Below are 27,015 nucleotides of genomic sequence, written 5' to 3'. Positions count from 1 at the left end.
GAGCAATCAACTCGGAATGACCCCCTTAGTACACTGTAGTGTACACAGTACCCAGACTGGCAATACAGGCTTAAAAGGGGACTGTCTCCATTTTATGCACTCAGACAAATAAAGCCAGTATAAAGAACAGCGGGAAGACTGCGTGCCATTGAAGGGGCGGGCTTCACTATGAGCAGATCCAGCAGCTCACAGCTCTTCCGGAGAGCCTCCAGATTACCTCAGCGGTACCAGGGGGCCTTAGCAGGGGGGGAGCGATATAGTAGTGTACTAAGGGGGTCATTCCGAGTTGATCGCTAGCTGCCGTTGTTCGCAGCGCAGTGATCAGGCTAAAGATCACCATTTATGCGCATGCGTATGCACCGCAATGCGCACTTGTGATGTACGGGTACAAAGTCCTTTGTGGTTTTGCACAGGTTCTAGCGAAGCTTTCAGTTGCACGGCACAACGCAAGAAGATTTGCAGGAAGGGGGCGTTTCTGGGTGTCAATTGACCGTTTTCAGGGAGTGTTTGGAAAAACGCAGGCATGCCGGGGAAAACGCTGTGACGTCAAAAGCCAACCCTCCAACGTTAGAATCAACGCACACGAAGAGTAAGTCCAGGGCTAGTCTTGTTTTGCACAAATTGTTTTTGCAGGCGCTCTGCTGCACAGGCGTTCGCATTTCTGCAAAGCGAAAATACACTTCCCGGTGGGCGGCAACAATGCGTTTGCACGGCTGCTAAAAACTGCTAGCGAGCGATCAACTTGGAATGACCCCCTAAATCCCTAATCTAGGTACTTAGTCTGCGATTCGGCTAAGACTAGCTTTAGCATTAAGGGCGCCGTGTGCTGGTTCTCTCCTCTCTCTGTATCTCGAGAAGGGCTCTTTGTGGGTTAATTGTGCATTTAACCTTTTCCTATGTATGAGGACTTTTTTGCACATTATGCTTGAATCAGATACTTTGTATCACTGGATGCAGTTTATTAAGTTTATTGTTTTAAGTGATATTAAATGCTTGTTTATATAAAGGATTTTTAATATTTGACATAAAGAAATCTTCATATACATTTACTGTATTGATGTGGTCTCAAGTCATTTATGCACCTGAGGTTTATTAGCGCATACAGTCACCGAGAAATTGTATGTTTTTTAGTACAGCTGATATCAGCTGCTACTAACTGAGCTGTGTGAACACAGACACAGCTAGACTTAATTGCTGCTAGGTTGATTCACCAATTGATGAGAGTATTATAAATAAATTATTTACTATATACTAGCGCCTAGATAAGTTTGGTGATTTTTCTGTGTGTGTGCTGTCACTGCTGCAGTATGTCAGGCAAAGAGTGTGTTTCATGTAAGGCACAGTGTTCCTCTTCTCCAGGGGGTTCACTAATGTGTACTCAGTGTAGTTTCCCTTCTTAGGCTAGTGGGTCCGAGCCAGCATGGTTGGACTCCATTAGGGGGATGATTTCCACCATCTCTACTAAATTATCTTGTAATGAGAAGGAGACGCAATACTTAAGACAGTCTATGGCTGAGTTTATGCAAAAGGACACAGTACTCAGACCAGCGTCTCAATCCTCTACCATTTGTCCACAAAAACGTACTTTGGCCCAGATCCTGCATTCTGACTCTGATAATGAGGGGTCAGAAATGGAGGAAAGTGAGGTGGACATAGAGGTAGGGGGATACTCTGTCACAGGGTGTAGAGGCTCTCATAGATTCTATCAGAGTAGTCCTAAATATCCCTGATAAGGTGACAGAGGAGTGTGAGGAATCCTACTTTAATATAAGAAAAAACCTCAGCCACTTTTCCCGTATCAAAGGAACTAAATACCCTGTTTGAACCGTGGGTTAATCCAGACAAGAAATTTCAAATTCCTAGGCAGTTATTATCATCTTTTCCTTTTCCTCCCGAGGATAGGAAAAAATGGGAAAATCTACCGATAGTGGATACATCAGTCTCCAGGCTCTCACGTAAAATAGTATTACCTGTTCCTGGTGCAGCCTCCCTAAAGGATACAGCTGATCGTAAGATTGAGACTACACTCAAATCTGTGTATACAGCTGCAGGGGTGGCCCAGAGACCCACTATAGCATGTGGGTGGATTACTCGAGCCATTGCTAAATGGTCTGGTAATTTAATTGAGGGGTAAGACACCTTACCTCAAGAGGAAATTGTGTTACTACTGCAACACATACAAGACTCTGCAAACTTTATGGTGGAAGCTAATAAAGAAATAGGTTTGCACGCTCAATGCACGCAGAGGATTATGGCTACGTCAGAGGATTGCTGACGCGAATTCCAAAAAAGGTGTGGAAGGCCTGCCGTTCACAGGTGAGGCCTTATTTGGTGATGAATTCGACAAGTGGATCTCACAAGTTATTGCGGATAAGTCCACTTATTTACCTTCTGCAGCTCCGCCAGCCATGACGGCCTACTCATGACCCAATTTACAGTCCTTTCGGACTGCTAAGTTTAGGGGTAAGGCCAGAGGTGCTAGAGGTAAGCCACGCAAACCAGTAACTGCTGGTTCACAGAAACAGAGTTCAGGCTCTGCTTCCTCAAAACTTTCGGCATGACGGTGGGAGACAGGCAGGTGGGAGGCAAGTTACAGTTCTTCAGTCACACCTGAACAAGATCTTGCCAGGATCCCTGGGTCATAGACCTTATACACAGGGCTACAGGCTGGAGTTCCAGGATCTCCCACCTCACAGATTCTTCAAATCAGGCTTACTATTTTCACAAGAAGCAAGAGTAACCTTACAAATAGCCATTCAAAAACTGTTACAGACCCAGGTTATTGTTCCAGTTCCACCTCATCTACAAAACAAGGGGGTATATTTACTAAAATTCGTATTTTTCCGAATGAGGTTAAAGTTCAATCACGAATGACATCGAAAGTGTAAAATTGCAACTTTTTGAATTTATTACGACTAATTTACTAAGCTGTCGTATTCTGCATTTTCGTATTTACCGATGTCGATGTCATTCGTATTTTTTGGCAGTGTTTTACGTGAGTGAATTGTAAAACACTGCCGACTTTAACACAATGAATCTCGGCCGGATCTGTGGCCGGGGTACCCTGGAGGAGTGGGGGCCCCTTCATTCAAGGGGTCCCCCTCTCCAGCCACCCAAGGGCCAGGGGTGAAGCCCGAGGCTGTCCCCCCCCATCCAAGGGCGGCGAATGGGGGGCTGATAGCCTTTTTGCCAAAATTTGAATATTGTTTTTAGTAGCAGTACTACAAGTCCCAGCAAGCCTCCCCCGCAAGCTGGTACTTGGAGAACCACAAGTACCAGCATGCAGTGGAAAACCGGGTCCGTTTTTTTATTTTGCAAAGTACGTGGATTACAAATAGAACAGAAGAGGACCGATCTACACTGGATTATGTGAGTATAATTTTTCCAACAGGTACCCCATGGATTCTACATGGAGAAGAGGACCGACCCTCGTGTGAACATCGGTAAGTATGTATGTATGTTTGGAGGTGTGGATGTATGAATTAAACTTTTACTTTCGAGGTGTGTGTCTTCTGTTTTTATTGGGGTATTTTTTTAGTAGTAGTACTACTACTACTACAGGTACCAGCGGGCCCGGTTTTCCACCGCATGCTGGTACTTGTGGTTCTCCAAGTACCAGCTTGCGGGGGAGGCTTGCTGGGACTTGTAGTACTGCTACTAAAAACAATATTCAAATTTTGGCAAAAAGGCTATCAGCCCCTCATCCGCCGCCCTTGGATGGGGGGGACAGCCTCGGGCTTCACCCCTGGCCCTTGGGTGGCTGGAGGGGGGGGACCCCTTGATTGAAGGGGCCCCCACTCCTCCACGGTACCCCGGCCAGGGGTGACTAGTTGGGTATGTAATGCCAGGGCCGCAGGGACCAATATAAAAGTGTCCCCCGGCTGTGGCATTATGTATCTGGCTAGTGGAGCCCGGTGCTGCTTTCAGAAATACGGGGGACCCCTACGCTTTTTGTCCCCCGTATTTTTGGAACCAGGACCAGGCGCAGAGCCCAGTGCTGGTTGATTAAATATGGGGGAACCCCGGTCAATTTTTTCCCCATATTTTTTCAACCAGGACCAGCTCAATGAGCTCGGGGCTGGTTTTGCTTAGGAGGGGGGACCCTACGCATTTTTTTTGGCAAATTTAACACTTTCCCAACCCTTCCCACTGATAAACATGCACGGATCTCATGGATCCGTGCATGCCTATCAGAACACGGTAAAAAAAAGCAGGTCTGTTTTATTTTAGCACTTTTTCACGATTGGTATTTTTTCACGGCAGTGTTTGGCTATTGTCGGCAGTGTTTGTGAATGACACTTTTTAGTAAATGACCGAGTTCTACCAAATTACAGGCGTATTTGACCGATGGTATATTCATTCGTATTTTTTTTCTTGGACTTCCAAAAAAATACGAATGCCCTCATCACTGCCGTGATTTGAGTTTAGTAAATTCCCGAGATGACACTTTGAAGAAAAAACACCATCTCGGTCAAAATCGGGACCTTAGTAAATATACCCCAAGGGATACTATTCCACCTTGTTTGTAGTTCCAAAACCGGACAGTTCGGTAAGACCGATTCCAAATCCCAAATCATTGAACACGTACTTACGAGTATTCAAGTTCAAGATGGAGTCTCTGAGAACGGTGCTCTCAAGTCTGGAAGAGGGGGAATTCCTAGCATCTCTGGATGTCAAGGATACATACCTTCACATTCCGATCTGGCCGACTCATCAGGCTTATGTACGGTTTGCATTGCAGGACTGTCACTACCAGTTTCAGGCCTTGCCATTTGGTCTCTCCACAGCACCGAGGGTGTTCACCAAAGTGATGGCAGAGATGATGATGTTGCTCCGCAGACAGGGAGTAAATGTAATTCTTTACCTGGACAATCTTCTGATAAAGGCTGCGACCAGATTACTCCTGGATCATAGGTGGATTCTGAACCTACCAAAATCTCACCTAGAACCAATGCAGAAGCTTTATTTCCTGGAAATGAGACGGAACACAGAGTCTCAGACAGTGTTCCTTCCTTTGGAAAAGGCAATGGTGATCCAGTCGATGGTTCGGGCTGTCTTGAAGCTGACCTGAATCTCAGTACATCTGTGCATCCGCCTTCTGGGGGAAAATGGTGGCTTCTTAGAAGCAATTCAGTACAGAAGGTTTCATGCGAGGGCCTTCCAGCTGGATCTGTTGGACAAATGGTCCGGATTGCATCTTCACATGCATCAGCGGATTCGTCTGTTGCCAAAAGCCAGGATCTCCCTCCTGTGGTGGCTATAAACTTCTCACCTAGTGGAGGGTCGAAGGTTCAGGATTCAGAATTGGATTCTACTAACCACAGATGCAAGCCTCAGAGATTGGGGTGCAGTCATCCAGGGGGTGCAGTTTCAAGGAAGATGGTCAAGTCAGGAAATTGTTCTTCCAATAAACATCCTGGAACTCAGGGCAGTCTACAATGCCCTTCTGCAGGCCTCATCTCTTCTTCAGAATCAGGCCATTAAAGTTCAGTCGGACAATGTGACAGTGGTGTCCTACATCAACCAACAGGGCGGAATGAAAAGCAGGGCCCCAATGTCAGAGGTGTCAAGAATTCTCCACTGGACGGAAAAACATGCCGTGTCATTTTCGGTGATCTTCATTCCGGGAGTAGACAACTGGGAAGCAGACTTCCTCAGCAGACATGACCTGCACCCGGGGGAATGGGGCCTCCATCCGGAGGTGTTCCAGTGGCTGACGCGTCGGTGGGGTTATCCACAAATCGGCATTATGGCCTCTCAACTCAACAAGAAGCTCAGGTGGTATTGTTCCAGGTCGAGGGACCCACAAGCTGTAGCAGTCAATACCCCAACAACTCCGTGGGTCTACCAGCTGGTGTATGTGTTTCATCCCATTCCTCTGATCCCAAGAGTTCTCAAAAGAATAAAAAGGGAAAGAGTTTAAGTGATTCTCATCATTCCGGACTGGCCGCGAAGGGCCTGGTACGTGGATCTTCTCGAGATGCTACTCAAAGATACATGGCCTCTGCCTCTCCGAGAGGATCTTCTGCAACAGGGCCCGTTCGTCTATCAAGACTTACCATGGCTACGTTTGACAGCATGAAATTTGAATGGCTGATTTTAGCCAGGAGAGGGATTCCTGATAAGGTCATCCCGACTATGATCCAAGCGAGGAAAGGATTAACGTCAAAACATTACCATTGTCTCTGGAAGAAATATGTGTGATAGCAGACAATATTCTACGGTGGAATTTTATCTGCAACGTTTCCTGCTTTTTCTGCAGTTGGGAGTTGACGTGGGCCTATGCCTAGGCTCCATAAAAGTTCAGATTTTGGCCATGTCTATTTTCTTTCAGAAACAATTGGCTTCTCTCCCTGAGGTCCAGATATTCTTGAAAGGTGTTCTTCACATCCAACCTCCCTTTGTGCCTCCCACAACGTCTTGGGATCTCAATTTGGTTCTGATGTTCCTCAAATCAGACTGGTTTGAACCGTTACAGGGGGTAGGTGTAAACTATGTTACGTGGAAGACCATCACACTGTTGGCCTTGGCTTCGGCAAGGCGCATGTCAGAGCTGGGGGGTGTTGTCTCACAAGAGCCCCTACTTGATTTTCTATGAGGACAGAGCTGAACTCAGAACTCATCAGCAATTCCTTCTTAAGGTGGTGTCGGCGTTTCACATCAACCAGCCAATTGTGGTCCCGGTTCTTACCGACACCTCTGCTACTTCAAAGTCCCTGGACATTATAAGGGCTTTGAAGGTTTATGTAAAGCGAACTGCTCGTCACAGGAAATCGGACTCGCTGTTCGTTTTATATGATGCCAACAAGATTGGGTGTCCTGATTCAAAGCAGTCGATTGCTGGCTGGGTCAGGCTCACTATCCAGCATGCTTATTTCATGGCAGGCTTGCCGATTTCTAAATCTGTACAGGCCCACTCTACTAAGTCGGTGGGTTCCTCTTGGGCGGCTGCCCGGGGTGTCTCGGCATTACAACTCTGCTCAGCAGCTACTTGGCCAGGTTCGAACACGTTTGCCAAGTTTTTCAAATTTGGTCTGTCAGTTCTGCAGGAACCTCAGCACTCTCCCACCCGGTTTGGGAGCTTTGGTACTTCCCCGTGGTACTAAAAGGATTCCCAATATCCCCTAGGTCAGGCATTCCCAACCGCTGTCCTCAAGGCACACCAACAGTGCAGGTTTTAGTGATATCCATGCTTCAGCACAGATGGTTAAATCAAAATAACTGAGGTATTAATTAAGTCACCTGTGTTCAAGCCTGGATATCACTAAAACCAGGACTGTTAGTGTGCCTTGAGGACCGAGGTTGAGAAAGACTGCCCTAGGTTGTAAGAGAAAATAGGATTTTAATTACCTACCGGAAAATCCTTTTCTCGTAGTCCGTAGGGAATACTGGGCGCCCACCCGGTGCTTCGTTCTTCCTGCACGGTTACTTGTTTAACTACTGTTGTTTGGTTCAGCTGTTGCTGTTCTGGTTTTCAAGTTTGGTTAACATGGCTTTCCTCTTGTTCTGTGTGTGCTGGTTCGAAATCTCACCACTTTCCTTATCTATATCCTTCTCTCAAAGTATGTCCGTCTCCTCGGGCACAGTTTCCTAGACTGAGTCTGGTAGGAGGGGCATAGAGGGAGGAGCCAGCACACATTATCAAACTTCTATAGTGCCCATGGCTCCAAGTGGACCCGTCAATACCCCCATGGTACTAAATGGATTATCAAGTTGTATGTTTTTTTATACACTAGAACAGCCATACCTGCTGAAAGACTCCTAGCTCCGTGGGACGGGAATGAGGCTGATGTCTTCCTTAGGCCTAAACAAAAAGTATTGTGACATTAGATGTTGTAAATCAAACTTTTATTTCCCTTTCTAAGTCCACAGGTTATCCACAGGATAAACATTGGGATATGAGGTAGCAACAGCAGATTGGCACCAACAATCAAAACTTTCGGCCTCCCAGAATGCAACGGGACAGTCCCCTATATCCCTTCCTCCTGGCTCAGGCAATTCAGTTTTTTTGTTTGGTGCGGCAGGAGTATGGTCAAGACGGCTGCTGGTTTAACTTTTTAGCAGCCATAAGCTTTGTATTATTTTATTTTTATAGTCTTACTATTTTTTTTGAGCGATCTTTCTAAAAAGCGTCTTATGCATACCATTATAAAGAGTCGCTCCAACAACTCCTTGCCGGGTTGCGACAGAGCTTACCCACGTGTACAGTGCAGTTTCGGCGGGCGTCTGCGTAGAATGTACTAGCAAGTCCAGCAGACGTTACCACGCTGTGGCCAGAGAACGGGGAGAATGTCAGGCATCGGTTCCGCTTAGCAGGGGAAACAAGACACAGCCGCACTGTTTCGGGATGGAGACTACCGAACAGTCGCTGTCGTGGCTGCCACCTCGGGTGCACCAGCGCTAGGCCTTAGGGATAATAGGCTCCAGAGGTAGTATGAGGCCGCAATCCCTAGGGTTGATGTCAGTAGTTGGGAGTAAGACGCTCTCTTGGTTGCTCCTCCCCCGGTTCATGACCAGTTTCCTCCGAGTTTCCTGCATTGACCTGAGTTCCTGCTTCCGCCGTGTATCAAAAAGACCCAGTTGCTGCATAGGCGGCTGTGTGAATGGTGCGTCGGTGTTAACTTGGTTGTCTGTGTTCACTGTAGGTTCCCGGTGCGAGTGTGTACACTATTAGTGTCTGGATCCACTTAGCGTTCGCTAACGTATTGATCGATCCTGGAAGCGGGGTGAAGTCTCCCTGTATCCCACTCTCCTGAGCTGGGTGATACAGCACTAAGTCTCTATCTAGCTTTGAGTACAAATAGTTGGATAAGTGTCTGATGCATGAGTCTGTAAACTATTGCTGCTGTTTCTTTCGCTGTGTGACTGAATACGTTTAAAATCCTATATAAGGTAATGCAGTCATATGTTTCTCCTACATACTTGAAATGTATCTGTAGTTGATTATGTGCTCATATTGCTTATTATACTAACGTATAACCTGTGACTGATTGCTAGTGTGATTGCTGACTTATAATGCTGTCAGTTTTTGTGTATTTCAATCCTCAATGCTGGTGCAAAGCAGGGAGGGATCAGATTGTATATGTCACTTTAACAAATTTTAAAGTGATTGCAGTCACAAATTGTGTAGTTAACACTGTACATGTGTGTGTGTGTGATTTATTTATCATGTCTAAGAGAGGCAAGGGTGAGGAGGATACACTCTCCACAGTAGCACCAACACTCATTTCATGTTTGTCTTGCAAAGCTAGGTTAACCTCTCAGGATCTGGTTCAAAATGGATTATGTGCAAATTGTTTTAGCGTTCACCAAGCCAAAGCCTCTTGAATAATCCGAGGCAGTCACAGGTTCAAGTCGAACCCCCATGGGCTACTTTTGCACAGGCATTATCCAATATAGCTGAGCGGATAATGCCAGCTCCTATACCAGGGATAGGTTACCACATTAACCCTTACATGCAACATTCCACCTGGGGTTTATCACATCCAGTACAGGAATCGGCAGCCTCTAAACAAAAAGAGGCTGAAAGGCCGGTGGTAAGTAAATCACATAGACATGAAACAACATCTTCACAGTCTACACTTGTTTCAGATGAGGACTCATCGGAGGATGAGGACTCATTGCACTCCGGGTCTGCATACAGAGACGATGATGAAGGTCTCAGCTCAGTGGACATACCAGAGCTAATTAGTGCTATGAAAGTCATTCTATCCTTAGAGGAGGCAGCAGAGCCTTTGCTATAATCTAAGGCACCTGTGTTTAAACGTCCCAAAACAGTTAGGACTGAGTTTCCTGGGTCAGAACAGCTGACAGAAATTATGCAAGAGGCTTGGGTTACACCCAGTTAGAAGTTTAGAATTCCAAAGAAATGGAACTCCAATTATCCTCTTCTGACTGGGGACTGTTTGATACGTGTGTCATTCGATTAGTGCACAAATCTACATTACCTCTGCCTTCAACATCATTAAATGATGTCACGTATAGGAAAATAGATGTTTTTTTTTAAACTATTTTCTCCTTGTCTGGAGCTATCGTAAGGCCAGCCATGGCTTCAGCCTGGATGGCAAAAGTAGTAGTACCCTGGGCTGATGCGCTGGAGGATGATCTTTCATTGGCATCTAGAGAGCAAAATCCCATATTGCACATATTAAACAGGCAGCTGTTTTTATGGAAGAAGCAGCTTTGGATATGGGTACAATTGCCTCTCAATCATCAGCTTCAGCAGTAGCAGCTCACAGAGCAGTCTGGCTACGTACATGGAAAGCTGATCCATAATCTAAGAAGGTTCTAGAGTCTTTGCCCTTCACTGGAGATATTCTTTTTGATAGAGAATTAAATAGTATTTTGGAATCAGAAGCAGTCTCCAAGAAAGTGAAGTTTCCTTCCGCATACAAATCCAAGCCTACATTTCCAGCTTTTCAGCCCTTTTGGACTCAAGGAAAAGCAAACAGTCTCAATCTGACAAGTCTGGTAAGACTAAAAAGCATTGGGCTACCAGAGGGCCGGCTTCCAAGTCAGAAGATAAGCCATCATCCTGATGGTGCGGGCCTCCACCTGGGGGATCCCAGGGTGGGAGGCCGACTTCCTCATTTTGCACAGATTTGGCAGCAGTCCACCACGGATGCCTGGGTGAAGAAGCGGCACTGTATCTCACGGTTATGTGTTTGCCTTCAAGAAAAACCCTCCTCAAAGGTTTTTTTTGTACCAGCCCGTCTTCAGTGGAAACGAAGGCCAGGGCTTTGCAAGAGGCAGTTCAGAAGTTGCCTCAGTCAGGAGTGATAATTCCAGTTCCACCTGTGCAACGAGGACAAGGTTTTTATTCCAACCTGTTTCTGGTTCAGAAGCCAAATGGGTCGTTCCAGCCCATACTCAATCTAAAAGTGATAAACAAGTACATTTGGGTGCCTCAGTTTCATATGGAGATGTTACGTTCCATTATTTTGGCCATGGAGGATTTTATGGTATCCCTGGATATCCAGGATGCTTACCTGCATGTTCCTATAGCACTGTCCCATCAGTGCTATCTCAGGTTTGCTATCCTCCAGCAACACTTTCAGTTTCAGGTTCTACAATTTGGACTGGCCACAGCACCCAGAGTGTTCACCAAAATTATGGTAGTAATGGCAGCTTATCTCCGTCAGCGGGGATAAGAATTTTTCCATACCTCGACGACTTATTAATCCTGGCACAGTCTCAGGAATTGCTTCAGTGTCATCTGCAACAGACAATAGCTTGTTTATAGAGACACAGTTGGCTCATAAATTGGGCAAAGTCGTCCCTGCTTCTGTGACAACGGATGACTCACTTGGGGGCTGTGTTGGATTCGAGTCTTGAGAGAGTAATTTTACCTCTGAACAAAATATCCAAAATTCAGTCAAGGATCCAGGAGCTGCTACACAGTCAAAGGGTATCCATACACGCAGCAATGCGTGTGATGGGATCTATGGTGTCCACATTCGACATGGTGAAGTATGCTCGATTCCATTCGAGGCCTCTAAAACGTCTGATCCTTACATCAGACAATGAAAACACAGGCTATGGTCCTTCCTCTGGAAGGAGGGCATTAGCCTGGTGGCTACAGATATCCCATCTGGACAAAGGGAGACCCTTTTGGATATCAGATTGGGAAGTTCTGACAACGGATGCCAGTCTTCAGGGCTGGAGAGTAGTGTCAGGAAGAAGTTGCTGCCGGGGCAGTGGACCAAGGAAGAAAGTTGCCTGCCAATAAATATATTGGAACTTTGGGCCATACTGTATATATGGCACTCATTCAAGGCAAAGGACATCCTTCATGGGAAACCAGTTCAAATTCGCTCGGACAATGCAACGGCAGTAGTGTACCTCAATCATTAGGGAGGACCTCGCAGCCAAAAAGCAATGAAGGAGGTAAGCCACACGTTAAGGTGGGCAGAACTTCATCATCCAGCCTTGTCCGTAATATTCATTCCGGGAGTCCTAAACTGGGAAGTGGATTTTCTCAGTCGACACGCCATTCATGCAAACGAATGGGCTTTACACCCCGAGGTCTTCCAGAATCTGGTAGACAAGTGGGGGTTACCAGAGATAGATCTCATGGCGTCCCGTCAGAACAACAAAGTTCCTGCATACTTGTCAAGAACAAAGGATCCAAGAGCGACCTTTGTGGATGCCCTGTCAGTGAGATGGGATTTTCATCTGGCCTATGTGTTTCCACCGATCGCCCTGTTACTCAGAGTGATGTGAAAGGTAAAACAAGGAAAGGGCTTGGCACAGAAGACATTGGTATACAGCTACGCAGAGGCTCTCGATGGATGTTCCATTCCTACTCCCTCAACGTCTAGATCTACTGTCTCAGGGTCTTTGCTATTATAAGCATCTGGATCGACTATCTTTAATGGCGTGGCTCTTGAGACTTCCATTCTGAAAGCAAGAGGATTCTCACAACAGGTAATTCAAACAATGCTCAGAGCAAGGAAACCATCCTCAACTCGCATTTATCACCGAATATGGCAAGCCTATATTCAATAGTTTGGTGACCAGAAATTCGATCCTAGGTCTTTTAGAGGTTCCAGAGTCTTAGCATACCTTCTGGCAGGAATGGACAAAGATCTACGGGTGGCTTCCTTGAGAGTGCAGGTGTCAGTTGACTGTATGGTTTCAAAAGAAAATTGCTAACCTACAGGATGTTCGCTCTTTCAGGGAATGCTTCACATCCAACCTCCTTTTGTTCCTCCTGCAGTGCCTTGGGTTTTAAGTTTAGTCCTAAAGGCGCTTCAAGTTGCTCCATTTGTACCACAAAAGCAAGTGGATCTTAAATGGCTGACAGCTAAAGTTATTTTTCTGCTGACTATTGCTTCAGCTAGAAGAGTCTCAGATTTAAGGGCATTATTAGGTCACCCTCCTTTTCTGATTTTTCATCCAGATAGAACGGTTCTTAGAACCAGATCTGGTTGTCAAAATTCCACCTTAACGAAGAAATTGTTGTCCCGTCTTTCCAAGGGCCAGACGTTTCTGTGGGAGATGCATCGTTAGACATAGTCCGTGCCTTAAGGATCTACGTCGAACGTACCAGTGTCATCAGAAAGACACTCTCTTTGTTCTCTACGGATTTCACAAGAGGATGGCATGCTGACAAGCAGACACTGGCGAGGTGACTTTGTTCCGGCTAATGTCTCTGCTGACTCTACTCGTAAGGTAGGTCCATCATGCGCAGCACAACGTGGTGCTTTAGATGAACAGATATGTAAGGCAGCCACATGGTCTTCCATTAACACATTCATTAGACATTATGCCTTTGATACCTTTGCCTCTCAGGACACTGAATTCGGGTGAAGGATTCTCCTGTCCAATCAGGAGCGTCCCCACCACTAAATTTGCTTTGGGACATCCCATTGTTTATCCTGTGGATAACCTGTGGACCCTGCAGGAGAGATAATAGTTGATAACTCTATTTCTCCTAAGTCCACAGTATCCACAAGAACCCTGACGCACTTGATTTGAGGATTCTTTCACCTACTAACCTCTTGCTTCTTGTACGGAAGGGTGTGCACATGTGTTCTTCTCGCCTGATTAGGGCTCTCTATGATGCTCCTGCCTTGAGCTTTGGAAAACAACTGAATTGCCTGAGCCAGGAGGTGGGGATATATGGGACTGGCCCGTTGCATTCTGGGAGGCTGAAAGCTTTGATAGTGGGTGCAAATCTGCTGTCGCTACCTCATATCCCAATTTTTATTCTGTGGATACTGTGGACTTAGGAGAAATAGAGTTATCAACAGTAAGTCTACCATAACTATTATTTCCCTTTCTGAGTCCACTTAAAATACCTGAAAGCAAATGTATGCCACTACCAGGATTGACACTACCATGCTGTTTCCTAACAGAACAACCAGGCCCAGATGCTTATACTGTCAGGGTGACTGCTGTCTCAACCATCCATCCATGCTTACTTGTCACAAATACAAAAATAAGTATCCTTGATTTAAGGCTTATATTACATGAATACATCATTCATATGCAATATATAAATATAAAAAATAGTTGCTCTAGGTATGACCTGGGTATCCTTTCCACAAATCCAAGCCTCTATATAAAATCAGAAGTTAAAACAATGATATATTTTTGTGAAAGCCCATCACATAAAGTTTATTTTAGACCATGACATACAATTTTTGTTTTACCTCCTGGTGAGTTTCGCAAAGAGGGGGCCATTTCCAAATCATACACCTGGGTCTGGAGTTCATCCACACGCTGAAAAGCATCTAATTTTAAGTAGCGTTCCTGCATGAGCTGAGATTTCACCTGTAGTAGAAATCCAAACAGAAGCGAATTAGATTTGTACTCTTCCAAAAATTCTAATTTTAAACATGGTAGTAAAAGGACTACTTGATAACACCCCCCCTTCCCCCCCACAATACTTTTGGCCTAGTTTTTAATGTAGGAATATTACTCAGCAGATGTAATCTTAGAAATGCACCCTATTACTGTCTTTAAGGGATAGCTTAAACAGTGAAATTTGGCCTACATTATTGTTTACATTACAAAGCGGTGTGAGGGAAATAGAGGTACAGCTTATTTCTTTGAAGAAATGGGTGTGGATTATTAGATCTACACTGAACAGGTCTACATTCAATAGGTCGAAAACTAATGGTAGACATGCATTAGGTCAACAGGTTCAAAAAAGTCGACATGGAAATGGTCAATACAAAAAAGGTAGACAGAAATAGTTTTTGTTTTTTGGGGTGTTTTGTCACTTTTCTGCCACAAACAAGCCCCATTAGTGTACGGCGTCCCCCTTGCTTCGGGCAAGTTGCCTCGCTCCACTGCGCTCAGCACAAGTTACTATTCCCAATTGTAGTCCATGTGGATGGTAAAGTATGAAAAGAATTACAAAAGTCTGTCGACCATTCTCATTTCCACCTTTTGAATTGTCTACCCTTTAGTTTTTGACCTTTTAGTTTTGACCCTGTCAAACTAATGTATTTTGACATTAGTGTTCGATTTATTAACTGAAGAAACACGAGGCTAGATGGATAGGGAAGGCATAGAAACCTAGGGGGCCCCTTGAAGTATACTTCACTATGAATTGAAAGGATATGGGCTGGTTTCTGTCACTTTGGGTGACAAATATTGCCAAATGCTGGGCTAAGGAGATTCTGTATGGTAACACACCACATTAATTGCTGATTCCATGGATCAATTTGCTGGAGAACAGGCAGACCCTTTGAATGATGGACTGCACATATGAGACCCATATGGATACATTATGTGGATACTGTAATTATAACTGTTTCTTTTCGATTTAACTGTCTGGGTTTGGTACGAAATCCCAGGACTCACAATCCCAATGGTCAGGATGCTGTCGGCGGCATCCCAACGGTTAAAATCTGGATGGATCCGGGTGAGTATTCTAATCCTAACCAACACCTCCGCAGCCTAACCCTAAGCCTCCATACTTACTGTCCGACCATGCAGATGCTCAGAGCCGGCCATTTGCCTAGAGCATCCAAGCATGTCTAGGGGCATCCAAGCATGTCCCTGCAGTATCTCATGCTGGGAGGGACAGTCTGCAAATTAACTGTTACTTTCCAAATGTATTCAATCAGTACTTGTATACACTGCTGTTTACATTTGTCAAATAGAATGCACAGCTGGCCTAATTCAGAGTTGATCGCAGCAGCAAATTTGTTAGCAGTTGAGCAAAACCGGGGGCTGGACTGGCCATCTGGCACTTCTGGCACATGCCAGAAGGGGCGATGGGCAGGTGGGCCGATCCGGATACTCAGAGAGCCGGGAAGGCCGCACGCAGTGCAGCCTCCGGCTTTCTGGTTCATCCGCCCCCACTGGTCTCCATGGAAATGGGGGCGTGCCACGAGTCCACGCCCCCGGACTCACGGTGCACGCACGCCCGCCCTCAGCAAGCGTCGCCATGGTAATGGGGGTGTGCCATGAGTCCACGTCCCATGACTCGTGGCATGCCCCCGTACATCATGGCGGTGCGCCCCCTTGTTGCGTACGCGCTCACAAATGCCCGGGCCATTTTTGAACCCCAGTCCGTCGCTGGGCAAAACCATGTGCACTGCCAGGGGTGGGGTGGGGTGGGGTGGGGGGGGGCGGCAGATGCAGATATAGCATGTGCAGAGAGCGTTAGATTTGGGTGGGGTGTGTTCAAACTGAAATCTATATTGCAGTGTAAAAATAAAGCAACCAGTGCACAGAAACAAAATAACCCACCCAAATCTAACTCTCTCTGCAAATGTTATATCTGCCACACCTGCAGTGCACATGGTTTTGCCCAACTGCTAACAAATTTGCTGCTGCGATCAACTCTGAATTACCCCCACTGTCCCTTAAAGTTCCTCATACTGGGAGGTACAGTCTGCAAACTAACTGTTACTTTCCAAATGTATTCAATCAGTACTTGTATACACTGCTGTTTACATTTGTCAAATAGAATGCACACTGTCCCTTAAAGTTCGTAAAACTCCCTCCGACATGCTTGAATGCCCCTGACTTGTGAGACAGCTGAAGCCTGGTAACTGCAATTCTTGGACATGTGACATTTTCACTGACTATATAAGGTTATTACTTGATGGCTCCTTATGATACCACATGTGTATTTTTGAAGACTGCTTCATATAAATCTGACATCACCTATACGGCTTGTGCACATGGGGGAGGGTAACCCTGCCATCCTGTGTGTTTCTCTTATCCCTGTGCAAACCCCAGGTGTCTGCAGGGACATAACATGGGCAGTATTCTCCCCACACTTTATTTCCTAGTCAGTCCATGCCATAAACTTCCTCTGCCATCCAGTACTGTAACGTGGTCAGTAAGTTGTGTTGCGCTATTTCTATATGAAATATCAGTGCAGCGTGACTTTCGGACATGTCAGACTGGAGGGCAGAGCATATTGCTCCCACAGTACAAAATAAAGGGCATGCAGTTGCCAGAAGTAATAGACACCAGCAAACACACTGAACAGTGAAGAGAATGGACAGTTGCTACATATTTGATACTGGTCTTTTTTTTATAACCAGCAAGTGTGGCAGTATCTGGACATTGCTGCTATCTGTTTCCAATGAGTAAGCGAAAATAAAGGGTGAGGCTTGCAAAGAACGGCATACCCTGTGAGGTCACATCCCTTGTACAGGTGCCCCATTAATGGGTGCAAGAGCAAGCAAGCACGCACCCACCCACCCACCCACCCATCCTGCCACCCCCATCTCACAAAACGCAGTTATAAGTTTTATAAAAAAAAGCTACTAGCATTACTGATATGGTGCATATGTGTCAGGTGCATTATTGTGTGGAATTATGTGTATTATGGGCATTACTAATGTGGGGCATATGTGTAAGGTGCATTACTGTGTGGAATTATGTGTACTATGGGCATTACTGTGTGGCATTATGTAGGGTTGAACTGGCCCACAGGGTAACCACCCGGTGGGCCCCACTGCCTGAGTGTTGCTGGGTCAGATGCAGAACTAGCGGCGGTGGTAGGGGGCACCAGACAAAATTTTGCCTAGGGCATCAAATTGGCTAGGGCCGGCTCTGCGGATGCTGGTCCACAGGTACCTAAAGTAGCCATTTGAGTTTTTGGCATACAACAAACTATACACTACGAAATTTAGGTGATGTTACTTATACCCCTAAAATATAGAACTTAGCCAAACTTATCTATGTTGTTAATTTGCTTTATAGGAAGGCTCTGGATGTGGGAATTAGACTGTTACCATTCAGTATGTTATCCCCCAGCTGTAGTGGATCAAGGGTGACAATATTTTATGGAATTTGTTTTGCTGCCACTGATAGACACTCCTCTAATAGTGTTCTACTTTCTGGGGTTTAAGCTCTTCAAAATTGGATTGAGTGGGCAGAGTGGAAAAAATGTTTTGGCCAATGTGTTATTGTGCATGAGAGTGTTTAGATGATGTTTGCTCTGGGCAATCCATTTTATACTCTGTGAAATGATACAGCAGCTGCTGGTGGTTAGGTTTTATACTGACACAGCAGTCCAGGAGTTACTGCCTTCTGTGAAATGTATACATTGCTGAGTTACATTGTGTCAAGGTTAGGTTAACTGGATGAAGGCATTTCTTAATACAGTTCACAAATCGCTCAGATTGCGTGTGATTTGGTTGCATGTGACTTAGGCGCATGCTATTGCGACTTATTTGCATTTTCATACAAGTCACAATAAGATTGACAGTGGTTAAGGTTATGACTTGTAAATACAGTATATAACACTGGTACATTTAAAAGGGATTTACAACTAAAAGTAATAAAGACGTTCTTTACATATTCAGTACACAAGCACTGTGTACTATCTGGATAAAAATTATTTGTGTACCCAGTACGCAAACTGCGTACTGTTTGGATTTGTTCTGTTCTGTATTTTAATAGGATGACTCTGGTGACCCTGCAGAAACTATCGCACCATCCGGCTCTTGAATAAGATCAATACAAAGCTCTTACATTATAAATGCATAGCCTACAACTGTACCTTTTTGCCAGGTATAGTACCTTTTTTGTATGGTCTGTACCGATTTTTGACTCTCTAAATTCCCATTAAAAGTATAGGAAAGAGGGCGTGTCCCTTTACCCACGCCCCTTTCCTAATTTGTACCGATTTTTATATGTAAAATGTTGGAGGGTATGTAAATGTAGCTATCGTATATTTATAAGTTTGAATAACTGTGCTCATGTTTAGACTTGTTTTAATCAGCATTAGGAAATATGCATTGTTTCATGTAAATACCAAATAAATAAATATATGTATACACACACACACACACACACACACACACACACACACACACACACACACACACACACACACACACACACACACACACACACGTATTCAGACCTCTGACCATTACACCAACAGGGACTGTAATGACATTGTATTCAAATACATATACTATGGAGTTGGTCCCCCTTTTGCAGCTATAACAGCTTCCACTCGTCTTAGAAAGCTTTCCAAAAGATGTTGGAGTGTTTCTGTGGGAATCTGTGCCCATTCATTCTGCAGAGCATTTATGAGGGGTTGGGATGGATTGGCCAGTTGTCAGAATACATCCCGATGCTGAGAATCACTTATCCTTCCCCCTACTGGCCCCCTAACCACCCCTCCCCGCAGCCTAACCCTAACATTGATAAATCTGCCCGTAAACATAAACATTAAATATTAAATAACAATAAACATGTTTAATTACATAATAAAACAGCTTACAGTAATTATAACATTACAATAATGTCAACCATTGACTTACTTACTAAATCTTAATTACGGATATTTTGTGTTTTCTTTGGTTGATACATAATGGTACAATGGAGGTATTAACCAACTTGTGGTAGCTTAGGGGGTCATTCCGAGTTGTTCGCTTGGTATTTTTCTTCGCATCGCAGCGATTTTCCGCTAACTGCGCATGCGCAATGTTCGCACTGCGACTGCGCCAAGTAAATTTGCTATGCAGTTAGGTATTTTACTCACGGCATTACGAGGTTTTTTCTTCGTTCTGGTGATCGTAGTGTGATTGACAGGAAGTGGGTGTTTCTGGGCGGAAACAGGCCGTTTTATGGGAGTGTGTGAAAAAACGCTACCGTTTCTGGGAAAAACGCGGGAGTGGCTGGAGAAACGGGGGAGTGTCTGGGCGAACGCTGGGTGTGTTTATGACGTCAAACCAGGAACGACAAGCACTGAACTGATCGCAGATGCCGAGTAAGTTTGAAGCTACTCAGAAACTGCTAAGAAGTGTCTTTTCGCAATTTTGCTAATCTTTCGTTCGCAATTTTGATAAGCTAAGATTCACTCCCAGTAGGCGGCGGCTTAGCGTGTGCAAAGCTGCTAAAAGCAGCTTGCGAGCGAACAACTCGGAATGACCACCTTAGAACAGATTTGATCATAAACTAAACAATCCAATGTATTTTAGTTCTGTAGCATCTATAACAGGCATGTCCAAACTGCGGCCCTCCAGCTGTTGTGAAACTACATATCCCAGCATGCCCAGACACAGTTTTGTTGTCAAAGAATGCTAAAGCTGTGTCAGGGCATGCTGGGATGTGTAGTTTCTCAACAGCTGGAGGGCCGCAGTTTGGACATGCCTGTTCTATAATATGCAAACTTAACTAGCATACAAACGGCAGATGTACTAAAACCAGGAGAGAGGATCTGATTGGTAGTTTATCTCTCTCCACTTTATCTGTCATTTTTCAAACACAGCCTGTAACATGGCAGTTAGGAGCTGATTGGCTGACAGCTTTGTACATCTCCACGACAACGTCAAAACGTTATTTAAAGGAATGCCAAACAATGATTTGAATGCTTAGGTTTAAAAAAAAAAATGAAATTATGCAAAAAGGTTTCCTAAAATATCAACTAGAAATATAGAAAACCAAGACCTGTCATAATTTCTTATATCTGTTGCTAGGTCAAGCGGAAAAATATAGAACCCAACAGCACACCGATTTCTAGGAACAGTATAAAGAATACATAGGGCCTGATTCTGAGTTGGCTGCAGTCACATCTGCGTCTTATGCTAATGCCACAACGGATTTTCACAGAACTGAATTCACAGCACTTACAGCGCCATGACTGTGTGTCTTTAGACGCATCATTAGTCGCACCATCAAACGTGCACCAGCCCCATGGTATGTGCAGTTTCTCTACACATGGCCTCCAGTATGAGAAAATGTTGTGTTTTTACATGAAGCCGATATCAGCGACTTGCCGTCTTTGCCACCTCAGACCCTGCATCTGATTTTGTACTGGGGGGCAGATGTAAGATTTGTCATTATGGGGGAGAAGTTGGCACATTATGTGCGCTGATACCGCTTCTTCCCCATGTATGAAGGCAGGGGCAGGGCCGGAACTAGGATTTTGTTACCTGGCGCAAGGCAGTAATTTGGCGCCCGCCCCCAAAAACCCCCCTCCCCCCAAAAAAACAAAACCCTGTCAGCCTAAATTAATGATTTAGCAATAAAATGTTGAAAAAAAAGGGGATACTATTGGACAATATTCCCCTATGTGCCTCAAATGCCCTATGCGTCACATGCACCTCCAGCAGCGTATTCACGTACATGCTCCTCTGTGTGTCCCCATACATTGCACTATGGGGGTAATTCCAAGTTGATCGCAGCAGGATTTTTTTTTTAGCAGTTGGGCAAAACCATGTGCACTGCAGGGGAGGCAGATATAACGTGCAGATAGAGTTAGATTTGGGTGGGTTATTTTATTTCTGTGCAGGGTAAATACTGGCTGCTTTGTTTTTACACTGCAAATTAGATTGCAGATTGAACACACCACACCCAAATCTAACTCTCTCTGCACATGTTATATCTGCCTCCCCTGCAGTGCACATGGTTTTGCCCAACTGCTAAAAAAAAATCCTGCTGTGATCAATTTGGAATTACCCCCCAATATCGCTGCACTGTATCATAACACTTCACCACTGCACTACATTCCCCTATCCACTGCACTACTATACTACATTCCCTACACGCTGAACTACAGCACTAAACTACATGCCCCTATACACTGCACTACATACCCTATATCAGGGGGGGGGGGGGGGGGGGGGGGACCTTTTTTCTACCAAGGGCCATTTGGATATTTAAAAAATCCTTCGGGGGCCATACAAAAATTATCAACTTAAAAATTAGCCTGCCCCCAGTCAGTAGTTATGCCCCCAGTCACTTGTTATGCCCGATTAGATTTGCCCCCAGTCAGATGTTATGCCCCATTAGATATGCCCACTGTCAGTTGTTTTGGCCCATTAGATATGCCCCATCAGTTGTTATGCCCCATTAAATATGCCCCCAGTAGTTATGCCCCCTGCAGTTATGCCCCATTAAATATGCCCCCTAGTAGTGCCGCTTACACACACACACACATTAAAAGAAAGAAAAAAAACACAATGCTCACCAGCCCTGCTCCTGCTACCGGACCGCTGCCCTCCCTCTCCTCGAAACTATGGGAGAGATGTCATGACGTCTCTCCCATAGCACCGCACAGCCACACATGTACACTGCCTGAGCCAGAAGATGGAGCTCAGGAGTGAGCTCCTGCGTCCGGCTGCTGCTGAGGAGCCGGCCGCCTGCTTGTGGTAAAATCTCAGCAGGCGCTAGGCATCTCTTCTCGTTTAGGTGAGCCTGGCCGGGCCGGATCAAGTGGCTTTGAGGGCCTTATACGGCCCTCGGGCCTGAGGTTCCCCACCCCTGCCCTATATGCTACACTACATCACTACGCTACATCCACCTACGCTACACCACATCAGTGACCTACATGCCCCTATATACTGCAATACATTACTACACTACATACATCTCTACACTACATCCCCCTATAAGCTACACTAAATCCCCCCCATCTGGGAGGCAAAGCGGAGGTTGATACTGCTAAATGGGAGCACAGTGCCAATAATAAAGTCTGTCTTTAAACTCACCACAAAGCTGCTGCAGTGATACAGATGTGTCCACCGTTATCTTGAGTCGTTTTCTGTGCCTAGCATAAACCCTTCATCTATTGTTCTCAACTGCAATACAATACAGAGAACAATACAGCAGGGGATTAAGTCATTACAGCAGGGGATTAAGTCTGACTGCCCAGTCACAGTTAATCCTATTAACCATCAAGATAAATGTGGATACATCTGTACTCTGTGAGATTTGGAGGTTGTCCAGGCTCTAAGTTTCCACTGTCAAGTAGATAGCCAGCAAAGTGAACCTTTAATTTCTGTAAAATCGGTGACTGCACCTGTAAACAAGCATAAGCCTGGGGCAGTGTGTCCTGATCCTCTGTAACTCCTCAGCGCCCCCTCAAATCCTGCTGGGGCGCATGCCCCCTTAGCCCCAGCCCCCCCCCCCCTCCCCAGTTACGGCTCTGATGAACGAAGGCAGTGGTGGATCTAGACGTAACTTTTAGGGGGGGGCGTTTAAGAACTATGACTGCTCCCCCTTAATCATAGCTCCTCCCACTTAGAAATGCCCCTCCCGTTCGCTTCTAAAATTTCCTATTGTTGCCAGTTATTGGAGAGAACCCTGCGCACTGGTGATACAGACTGGCGAATCGCCATTCCTGCATGCATCTGCACATTCGTAGATCACACATGCACAATCATGCAGCCCAGATTTGGGCTACCAGTCCACTTTCAGCGAGAAAAAAGTGAAATAAATTTACTTTAGCAGGAAAAAATGCTTGATATAAACACTCATTTCTTTTAATAGATCCTGTGATGGCATAAGTAATAGGACAACAATGGTACACATTATAGCACCCGGTATGAGCCGAAATTCACATTATACCACACAGAGTGAGACGAAATTCACATTATACCATACAGAAAAAGCCGGAATTCACATTATAGCACACGTATGAGCCGAAATTCACATTATACCACACAGAATGAGACAAAATTTACATTATAGCACACAGAATGAGACAAAATTCACATTACACCACATGGTATCAGACGAAATTCACATTATAGCACACGTATGAGCCAAAATTCACAATACAGCAGGGTAAGATTACCTATTTAGCAGCGGCGGTGCTATGGTGGCCAATCCCGGGATCGGGATCGGCGGGATCCCGGGATTTAGGGCCAAAAATGCCCGGGATTCAATCCCGTGATTGGAAGCTCCAATCCTGGGGATTGAGGGATCAGTGTTGAGCGTCCACAGGACGCTCAGACGCTGCCCGGCTTCCTTCTTCCGGCTCCCCAGCGCAGCGTTGCACCGTCAGCTGCTGCAGGGAGCCGCCATGAGAGATGAGAGGTCGTTCCCCGCCCGCCCCCGGTATATGGTGAGTTATATGTGCGGTGCGAGGGTGCGGCCACCTAGCTAAATCCCGGGAATCCCGGGATTGGCCAATTTTCAATCCTGATATCCGAGATTGAAAATATGGCCCGGGATTGGCTTCCCTAGGCGATGCTGAGGATGCTGTGGTCTGCGGTGCGGTGGATAAGGAGGCTGTGGTTGGCATGGTGTGGAGGAGGTGGAGCGGGATTTTGGTGATTTCCCCCCTCAGCTCCCCTTCCCAAAACACACACAGTAAGGCAATTACAGCTCTATGAGCCTGCTCCTAGCTGAATACCCCACAAAGTGGAAAGACCCCAAAGTGATCATTGAACTGCAGCCTCACACACAGACCATTGCTGCACATACAACATACAGTTTCAAACATGCAAGTAAACAGCAGTGCTCTGATTGTGGATTACCAATGTTTTATGGAGCACAAAATTTGTACCAGAGAGGGAGCAATGAGACTTACAGCAGATCTAGAGAGCTCACCTACACACACAATGAGGCAATAACGGGCTTTAGCTCCTCTCTCCGTGCCCGCTCCTCCGCTGCTGCAAAAATGGCGCAGGCCTGCCCCTGAATGAAACGTTTTCTTGGCGTCCACAAATGCCTACTGCGCATGACAGTGTTTGTCATTGCGCAGAGGCATCATATCACTGAGGAGGAGCCGGAGCGGCTGGGACAGGGGAGGGGAGCCGGGCACGGCGGAGAGGACAGTGAGTAACACACTCCTTGCTCCGGGCTCCGGCCCCCTGACTCTCAGCAGTGGCGGGAATGGGCGCGGCGGGCTGTGTTAGTGCTGCCGCAGCCCGCAGGCGTTCGTCGCGGTAACTGGACCCGGCAATTTATACCGGCGCAGTATGTGTAGGGGGGGGGCGTTCGCCCTTTCCGCCCCTGTCTGTATCCGCCGATGGAAGGAGGAGATGTGTGCAAGGTGACAGGGGAGCTATTTGCCCCTGTCATTATCGCTACTGTTATCTGTAAGATTGCACCCGCACATCGGCCCCCTATGTATGAATTGTCAATGGCACTAACCGTTCCGACACCTGCAGTTATCGATTTCAACAGCTGCAGTTGTCATTGCCCCATCACCACAGCAGCGACAGCGCTGTCCCTGGCTGCTGGCACGGAGCTGCATGTGACATCTTATGACAATAGCGAGTTCTCGCGCATGCCCAGTGAGCCGCCCCAAAGAAGAGACACAATGCATCAGCAATAGGCAGATGCGTTGTGGGAGGTCTAGCAGGGATTGCCAGTGGGGGCAGTTTTCACTTCCCACTTGGGCAAAGGTGATGTTTGCTTCCTGCTTCGAATTGGTGAAGTCACAAAGCCGGAAGCACTATACCCTCACGATCTGTGCAGGTATAATACATCTACCCCAGTGTCTCTGAGTGCTGACAATAAGTATGTATGCGGTGTGCGACTCAGACGCATGCGCAGACTTAAGACACCGGGCCAACTGCATGCATCACTGACACTGTGTCCAAATCAGACCAATAGTATGGTGAACAGCTCAGCAAACCTATTACAGCTAAAAGTGAGCTTCTGACTAACAGGTCACAGATTGCTCAGGTGACTAGTGACATAGTAACTACATTCAGTGGCGTTACTGCGGGCGATGCAGGCTGCACCTCAGAGTGAACCGCCAAGGGCTGACACTAAAATGCCAGCTCCTGCTCAGTGATGCTGCACTGTAACATTACGTGAAGCACCTGACTCCTGTCATGGAGTAGGAGCTTTCACTGCAGCCACAGCAGTCTCCAAGGGCAGACCGCATCTCAGGGACCCCTGGAGTGATGAGACCATGAAGCCACACCCCCTTTTAGCAGCACACACATAGATTGTTCAGAGTCGCACTGGGTGTCATCGGGGTAAATGATGCCCCTGACTACAATACAGAGGGGAGTCCAGATAATTATGAGATAAAAGTACCTCAATATTTATGGAGAATCACTACACAAATATTATACCTAGTAAATAGTAACTATTTATATCATAAAATTCACCATAATAACAATAGTCACATTACTCACAAATATCCCTTAATAAAATTCTGACCCACTCTGTATATACAATAACAGCAATGAAACCGAAAATAAATACACAATACAAATGATGCAGAACACAAGGGGGGTCATTCTGAGTTGATCGCTAGCTGCCGTTCGCAGCGTAGCGATCAGGCAAAAAAACGGCATTTCTGCGCATGCGTACGGGCTGCAGTACGCACGCGCAAAGTACTTTCACAAAAAACTATGCAGTTTTACACAAGGCCGAGCGATGCTTTTCAGTCGCACGGCTGATCGGGGAGTGATTGACAGGAAAGGGGCGTTTCTGGGTAATAACTGAGCGGTTTCCGGGAGTGTGCAAAAAAACGCAGGCGTGCCAGGTGAAATGGGGGAGTGGCTGGCCAAACGCAGGGCGTGTTTGTGACGTCAAAGCAGGAACTAAACTATCTGCAGTGATCGCAAGGTAGGAGTAGGTTTGGAGCTACTCTGAAATGGCATGAAATTTTTCCAGAGCAGTTCTGCTAATCTTTCGTTCGCAATTCTGCTAAGCTAAAATACACTCCCAGAGGGCGGCGGCTTAGCGTTTGCACGGCTGCTAGAAGCCGCTAGCGAGCGATCAACTCGGAATGAGGGCCAATGTACTGAAATTAAAAAAATAAAACACTATGGTCTAACTCTAATAGACTCCGATATGCTGGTCCCACCATGACTCCGGTAATTATCCACAACCAGTCTTCAAGCAAAAAACAACCTGGTTTTGCTTTAAAACAAATTACCTCTAAATCTAGCAGCTATATTGCTGGAACTGCACTGGGACCAACATATCAGAGCTTATTACAATTGGGCCTTTCCTTGATGGATATAAAAGCCCCCCCCCCCCCCCCCCCCCAAAAAAAAAACAAAAAAAACTAAAAAAAAAAACCCTGCAGACTAAAACAATTAGATCATCAAACATATTTTAAAAAAGGGGATACTACTGGACAATATTCCCCTATGTGCCTCAAATGCCCTATGCGTCATATGCTACCCCAGCAGCGTGTTCAAATACATGTTCCTCTGTGTGTCCCCATACACTGCACTATATCACTGCACTGTATCATAACACTTCACCTCTGCACTACATTCCCCTATCCACTGCACTACTATATTACATCCCGTATACGCTGAACTACATCACTACACTACATGCCCCTATACACTGCACTATATACCCTATATGCTACACTAC

At 45.8% G+C, this 27,015-nt stretch overlaps 1 protein-coding gene across 4 annotated transcripts in view; it reads right to left on the bottom strand.

Moving 5' to 3' along the window:
* Positions 1 to 27,015, bottom strand: part of LOC134909816 (uncharacterized) — a 366,238-nt gene that overhangs the window by 29,279 nt on the left and 309,944 nt on the right. For all 4 annotated transcript variants that reach the window (XM_063917096.1, XM_063917098.1, XM_063917097.1 and 1 more), the window contains 2 exons: positions 14,157 to 14,277; positions 7,748 to 7,804 (listed from right to left, as the gene is read on the bottom strand). In XM_063917096.1, the coding sequence (XP_063773166.1) occupies positions 7,748 to 7,804; positions 14,157 to 14,277 (178 nt within the window). The remainder of the gene's footprint in view (positions 1 to 7,747; positions 7,805 to 14,156; positions 14,278 to 27,015) is intronic.

This window comes from Pseudophryne corroboree, chromosome 4, assembly GCF_028390025.1.
Source record: "Pseudophryne corroboree isolate aPseCor3 chromosome 4, aPseCor3.hap2, whole genome shotgun sequence".
NCBI lineage: Eukaryota > Metazoa > Chordata > Amphibia > Anura > Myobatrachidae > Pseudophryne > Pseudophryne corroboree.
This window is presented reverse-complemented; position numbering and strand designations above follow the sequence as displayed.